The 7,982-nt window shown below is 35.7% G+C and overlaps 1 protein-coding gene across 1 annotated transcript in view; it reads right to left on the reverse strand.

Annotated features, from left to right (window-relative positions):
- Positions 1–7,754, reverse strand: part of vav3 (vav guanine nucleotide exchange factor 3) — a 90,357-nt gene extending 82,603 nt beyond the window's left edge. The window contains exon 1 of the mRNA XM_079805812.1: positions 7,257–7,754. Coding sequence (XP_079661938.1) covers positions 7,257–7,460 — 204 coding nt within the window. The 5' untranslated portion in view covers positions 7,461–7,754. The remainder of the gene's footprint in view (positions 1–7,256) is intronic.
- Positions 7,755–7,982: the final 228 nt, after the last annotated feature.

Consider the following 7,982-nt stretch of genomic DNA (forward strand, 5'->3'; position numbering starts at 1 on the left):
CAGTTGGTGGCGCTAGAGGGATTGAGTTAGAGATGCCACATTTTCTATGGTGACATTTCAGCCTGTCCTCTATCTGTGTGCCATAACTGTTTCATAATGTTCCCTCAAGGGGTTCTATGGGCTGTCATAGACTCAAGAGCCACAGACATACAATAGGTGTCTAAGCACCAATGGTGCCTGGCCCCTAATAAATGCACCCAGTACATGGTACATGCAGAGATGAGTTAGTGTGGAGCAGCATTTACTGCGAACCGATGCGCTCCAAGACACTGAAAACACTGGATAATGAGGTGCTTGTGTGTAAAAGAACAGTGCTTCACTATGCAAAACATCTTTATACTATGGTGTAAGCTAATCCTCTCTAATGCGTCTACAGATGATCCAAAATGCTACAGCAAAATTGTTGACAGGCAGACGAAGGTTGGATCACCCATTCTCGTCTCTCTGAACTGGCTACTGGTTACATTTTGAATTATTTTTAAAATTCTAATATTTGTTTTTAAATCTATATAATCAAGCAGCGTCTTATCTGTCAGAAGCAATTTCCATCCATAAACCAAACCTTGAGATCCTGTAATCTTGGTCTTGGTCAATAACTTTCAACCAAGTATAATGTTTGCATTTTTTTTTATTTGTATTTATTTTTTAAAGTTGTATTTGTATTGTATTGTTGTATCAGATTTTAGTTGCATTTTACAGCACTTTGGGTCAACCATGAGTTGTGTTGGAAGTGTTTTATAAGAAAGAATATATAAAGAATATTCTTATAAAGAAAGAATAAAATAAAGAAAGAAGAAGAAACATGCAGTGCATATTTATTTAATTAAATCGCAGCCTTTGCAATTTGATAATCGCACACTAAGCCATATCCAACTTTAGTTTTTATGTTATTTCGACCGTGCAGCCCTACGGACAACCACTCACAACACATCCGTAAGTCCCTGACATCAATCATAACTTCATGACGACGACTTTTGCATGAGTGACCCCAATCATATTTTCTTCAGAAAATGTAAATATCTAGTTATCTTTTGTACACCACAAAACCCATCTAGCCCCAGTCTGAAATGTACAAATCCACAGTCTGACACTGAGAATTACTGTTGTAACTTAACTAAAACTGAGGGCTGTTTCAAATGTTTAAACACACACATTCGACCAGTCTCTGACCAGTTTAGGGTCTCAAATAGAGCTTTTAACAGACTGTCTATGTAAAGTACAGTATATGTGTATTATTCAAGAAGGGCAGATTCTCCATGGACACTAGACATAAAAAATTAAAGAATATATTTGAAAAACGGCCCAGAATCTGTCATGTACATTTTGTGAATCACATCGTATTACAGCAAAAATTCAAAAACTGAGACAGTGTTCAGACAGGAGCTTGTTGCTCGCTGTTTCACTGAAAAAGAGACCGAACTGAGCCACTAGAGGTTCTGATGTTTCACCGTTCACTCAGTAAAGGATCTTTAGAGGACATTTAGTTTCATTTCCTTCCTCCATCCCATTTCCTCATTTCCCCAGCGAGCGTCAATGCTCGGAAACTATCTGCCCAACGAGTGGGCGTCAGCATTCGTGTTTCCCCCTCCAACCTAGAGATGAGACAGTGACTATCCGGCATTACTATGACAGTGTGAAATAACTGCTCGTCTGTGATTTAGCAGCAAACCAGGCATACACAACTGGCAACAAAAGTGAGGGCTTACATACAGTATTTGCATACTGTAGATAACTTCACTGTTTGATGATGAAACCTTCCAAAACTTACTCTCCCTGACATCTGTTGATATCTAAATAAAGTTCTGACGGCCTGCCAAACAAACACCTGTTGCCATTTCCTTCCACTCTTCTCAAAAGCGTACATGTTAAACGGAAGAAACCCATAACCCAGCCACTGTCTGATTACACAGTGCGTGAGAAAGGCACTTGACTTTGTGGCTTCCTCAAACTTGCACTTCCACGTTTCACGTTTCAAACCTGCCCATAAAGCTTATGTGTTCTAAACCTGTACTATAGGCCCAGATAGAATACAAAGACTGCTGTTTAATTTTCTATGTATATATGTATATACTTAATATATATATATATATATATATATATATATATATATATATATATATATATATATATATATATATATATATATATATATATATATATATATATATATATATATATATATATATATATATATTAAGTATATATGTATATATGTGCAGATGAAGCTCAGCACTGTTCAGGGCGGATTGATCGGTTCGCAATAAATGCTGCTCTATCTCTGCATGCACTGTGAAATGGAGTCATTGGCATTTTAGTTCGAAAAGGGGAACGGTTTGCATGAAAAATTGCTAATGTAAAAGCTGTCAACCGCGGGAACAATCGCGTTTGAACATGACCACAGCAAACGTGCCCAGTGTTAAAGCCCCTTAATGTGCATTAGAAAAAAAGCAATAACCTCTTTCCAAACTTGTAATGAGAAGCGTTTACAAACCTGTTGTCCAACAAAAGAGAACATTTAATCGAGTGTTTGAAATAACCTACTTTTGTAATCTGACAGGCTTCACATCACAGAATGAGGCAGAAATGATATTATTTTATAATATTCTGTAGTACAGTGATAGATTCGCGGTGTAGAGACGTGTACAGTCCTTTTTTTCCTTTCTCAGTGAATACATAAAAAAAATGTGACTGTAATGTCTTAATTTGTCTTATTTTATCTTATCATAATTTAATATTTTATTATAAAACTTTTTGCATTTTTCAGACATGGTAACAGACGTTTTATACATGTGCTACAATTTTGTGGGCTGTGCTACAAAACTTTCAACCTCTGTAGCACCAGTGCTATGTGCAAAAAAAGTTAACGTACAGCCCTGCATTATAATAAATGTTATGGCCTTCCCTGTTAGACATATATAGAAATGTAATAGTTATCAACACCTTTCTTAACTGCATAAATAATAAATTAAATATAGATTAATCATAATTAAAGCTACACTTTTTTCTGTTCCCGTTGTTCTTAGATGAATATTAATGAAAGACATCATCAGTGCTGCTGTCACTTTAAGATCGGGCGCTGCCGAACATGACGCGGATCTGACGTGCTGTTCCACGCATCTCATTATCTCAAGTTCATTTAAGACGTTATTTAACTCATTTCTCTTGTGTCTTGTCGTGCTTAGATGGTTTAAAAGCATTTACATGAATAAGAGCGTGATCATATAATGTAACGCTGGGGGAAAATGGATATAAAAACGGACGCTGCGTTAATTGCGTTAAATACCGACTTCTGGACTCAAATTTGTAAAAATATTTATTCCATGACTAAAAACGCCAACCTTCAGCTCATACAGTATAAGACTCTTCATAGAACACACTACACTGGGGTAAGGATGGCTAAAATGGGATTCACATCAGAAATTTGCGCACACTGCTTACAAAACTGCCTGGACACATATATCCATGCCACATGGCACTGCCCACCCATCAAACACTTTTGATGTCACTGAATCCCTATCCCGCCTCTTGGGTTGCCGCATCCCAGTATCCCCCCTACTCTGTCTACTAGGTGATCTATCAACTCTCAATCAGGAAATAACAAACAAAAGGATGCTCCTTGTAGCCTTAGCCATCGCCAAGAAAACTATCTTCTTAAACTGGAAATCCCGAAACACTATTCACATAACGCATTGGAAAAATTTGCTCATAGACTACATCTCCCTAGAATATTTTTCACCTCATTACAACTGTACTGTATATCGGAACCACAAAACCCCAGATCAGACCTCATTCAACTATTACAAATCTGACACACTCATCCTGATTAATGTATTCATTTATTATTATACATATTTATACAAGTTTTAGTAATTTTGTGAGTATTTTCAGTATTATAATTATTATTGACATTAATGTTATTAATATTTTCAATATTATGGAAACATTTAGCGGTGATGAATGATGGCGATCTGATGACATTTTGCTTGATATAAGGACGGTAATGGTATAATGTATATCTTAAATGATTAAAAGATATTAATAAATAAATGAAGTGATGATGATGATGATGATGATGATGATAATGGTAATGACGATATAAATATCTAAAATATAAAAATTTAACCAAATTAAATCAACACCTAACATATACCACACATGATTTTAATGCACTACACGCTTCTTTTAATGCACCACCTCAGCTTAGGCATACATACAAATAGTAACTGTACTGTGAATGAGAAGAGGAAAGAAAGAAAAACTTTTTAATGCACACTGGCACAGAAACTAGGAGAGGTGTATAATGTGTTAGGTATGTGTCATTTTGTTTTATTGTTGCTATTGTCATTTTGTCATTGTTATTGTTGTTGTTATTATTATTATTGTTACTACTGTAATTATTAATGACATTACTGTCGCCGTCCTCACAAAGTGTTATCGTCGCCATCTTTAGCATTGCTATTTTTTGTATTACTATTGTTATTATATTATTATTGATATTAGTATTGCAACTATACTGTCAATACAGAATATTATCATCACCATATTTAGTATTACTATTATTACTGTTGATATTATTATTGATATAAATGTTATTTTATTGATTTTTTTTTCTGTCAACACATATTTTTTTTATTTATTTTTTTATTATTATGTATAGTATGTATATATAAACTTATACTTATATAAACTAAACGAAGTTCATAATCAACACAGATGAAAAATTTTATATATATATATATATATATATATATATATATATATATATATATATATATATATATATATATATATATATATATATATATATATATATATATATATATATATATATATATATATATATATATATATATATATATATATATATATATATATATATATATATATATATATATATATATACTCTAAAAAAAAGGCTCGTAATCATAGGGGAACCTTTTTTAGTGCTATATAGCACCAATTTTGGTGCTTCAGTGGTTCTTCAGAGGTGCTATATAGCACAATTAGTCAAAGAACCGGTGAAGAACCTCTGAAGAACCGCTGAAGAACCTCTGAAGAACCGCTGAAGAACCACTGAAGCACCAAAATTGGTGCTATATAGCACTAATAAAGGTTCCCCTATGATTACGAGCCAAGAACAATTTTTGGTGCAATATAGAACCTTTTTTTTTTTTAGAGTGTATATATATATATATATATATATAAAGACATATATTAAGTAAACACAAACTTTTATTTTGGATGCGATTAATCGCTTGATAGCCTTATATGTATCAGTTTCAAGGTATCTTCCTCAAAATTGCCTGTCTTTATGTTACAGTAAAATAGTCAATAGTAACCCCCCCCCCCTTCACCTCCTTCACCCCCTTGCCTGCCCTGAATATCAAGAAATTTGCAGAATTTGCCATTATATTTTAATTACACGGCTATCGTGGGGTGAAGGGAAACCCAAAGTGCCCATTGGGGCCCCTGGTGGTGCCCTGATGAGGTGGGGACTCCAGCTTTTAGTTTGGTCTCATCACTGCTTTTGTCTGAGCTGTTCCCCCGGGACGGCTGCGTCTGTGTCCCATGTGCTGTAATGAGTCTTTGATAAAATAGCTGCCAAAAAGGTCATGAATAATTCATGCAAGGATTCAGATGTTGCCCTTAGAGATGGAAATTTCACCTCCACGCTCAAAACACCGGTTTACACAGACAATTTGCTCATTTTCTGTCCCTATTTTGCATACGCTAGTTCTCTATGGAGTTCTTCTTTTGGTGAATGGAGACACATCTACGTCAGTGCAGATGAAAATCATGAACACAAGAAGAAACTATGATATAGCAAATCAAATGAAAACAAAGTAGCCTGTCTGATGTAACCAGACGCAAGGCAATGTCTCAAAGCCAGAATGAAGTATGCTGTCATTTTGATCAGATATGTCAAACTTCCACAGAATATATATATATATATATATATATATATATATATATATATATATATATATATATATATATATATATATATATATATATATATATATATATATATATAAAACATAGTGGTTTTTTTTAATTGTCAGTAAGCCAGTGAACCGAACAAGGCCTGTGTTTTTTTGAAAACTAAAAGCTAATTCTATTGACTTTTTGTATGCTTCTTGGAATCCGCTCACTGTGACTGCACCACATTGACAAATGTAATGCAAAGTGCATGTGTGCCTGTCTAGACACTAGTTACTGTGCATCTGCATGCTTGAAAATAAGCTTTGTTAGAGGTGACTGTGAATTACTGTATTTGTCAGCTCTATGAAATGTCCCTGTGTTGATTGCAGCTTTCACCTCATGTGAGGGGGACATGAAATCAAGTCCAGACTTTGAGCAGATGGTGTTTGACAACACAGAACGCGAGACATATATCAGAGGCCGCTGTTTTCAATAAAGCAGCTTCCCGCAGACACTGAAACTAATCCTGCTCTCTCACCTGACATGGCAAAGCGAACGAGACTAGACTAAAACAGCTTTCATCTGACCCTGATCCTGACCGGAACCAGTGAGCTCTAGATTCATGGTTTCATGGTCAAACAATGAATCAAAAATTACTTTGTCTCATTAGGTTAAATTACCTTCATCATGCTCAGAGCTAGTTGGATTCATTTCACATTTTATTTCATAGACAGCTATAGACTACAAAGGAAGTCAAAAACGATCATATTAAAGGTGCACTCAGTCATTTTTTGTTTGTGTTTAGCCAGCTCTTATTTATCCTAACATAGTAGTTTTTTTAACCTTATTATTTTATTGTTTTTGTTTTGAAAAGCATCTTAAACACTGGCCGAAAGTAGACCTACTACATAAATTGAACATTATTATTGTTGTCATTATTATTAATAGTAGCAACTCAGCTAGTCATCATGTGACTAGACCAGAATTAAAAAAAATATAAAAATAATTAATACTGTTTCATTTGTAAAACGTCTGAAATTAGGAAAAATGACTGAGTGGTCCTTTACAGATCAGCATCTCTTCACAGTGTTACTGCATTGCTCACACCAATAGGGGGCAGAATTCAGCACGTGAATAACGGTACAACACTGGCAAAATATCAACTTTCTGCTACAAAATATTTAATGTCTAAGTAGCTATACAGCGGTAACACCACATTTTTGAATGTGCATAACACCGCATGTTCCTAAAAAAATGCGTTTAACTCTGTTGTTATTGAGTTTAACGTCTATTATCTTCTTATACTGTAAACATACAACTTCGTGCATCCTTACCTGTGACATCTGTGGTCTCAGGTTGATCTCCCTCAGGTTGAGAGACTGGGGTCTCAGGTTGTTTAGGAGCTGGCACAGGAGGACTCCATCCCGAAGGGTCTGCGCCAGGTCGAACACCTGAGCGGACTCCCATGTCACCCGATGGTTCGGTGGCAGCACCTTACAATTGATCAGCCATAACGCACACTGTCTCCAATGCTCCATCCTGTCCAGCGATGCACAGTACAAGATTTAACAGCAATCCAAAAGCAAAGCGCAAGTGGCGTCTCCTCATCCGATGCGCATAACGTTAGCAGAATCACGGGCGATATAATGAATGGGTGGCGTTTCCAGGGTTGGAGCACCAGCGGAGAGTGACTGAACCGTGTGCTGCTGCTCTCCTCGTTCGCTCTTTCACCTCTTATTTTCACTATCCCCTCCCCGCGCCCTCCCTCTCTCTCTATCTCGCTCTCTCTCTTTCTGTGTGTGTCTTCCTGCTTTAGATGTTCCGTATATTGCGCTGCTGACTTGACACCCGGAACACCCAGAGGACGTAGTAATATACAGTGGCCGCAAAAAGTATTTCGACACTTAACTTACGTCAGGGTGCTAATAATGAGGGGAATATCAAAACAAAAAAGTAGAGGGGTTCTCAACTACGTAGGATATTCTTTTACAAATACGTAAATATCGTTCAGTAGTTTTTGAAACCATTTCAGTGGCCACAAAAAAAAAAAAATAGATTTA

Source organism: Gobio gobio (assembly GCF_949357685.1).
Source record: "Gobio gobio genome assembly, chromosome: 23".
NCBI lineage: Eukaryota > Metazoa > Chordata > Actinopteri > Cypriniformes > Gobionidae > Gobio > Gobio gobio.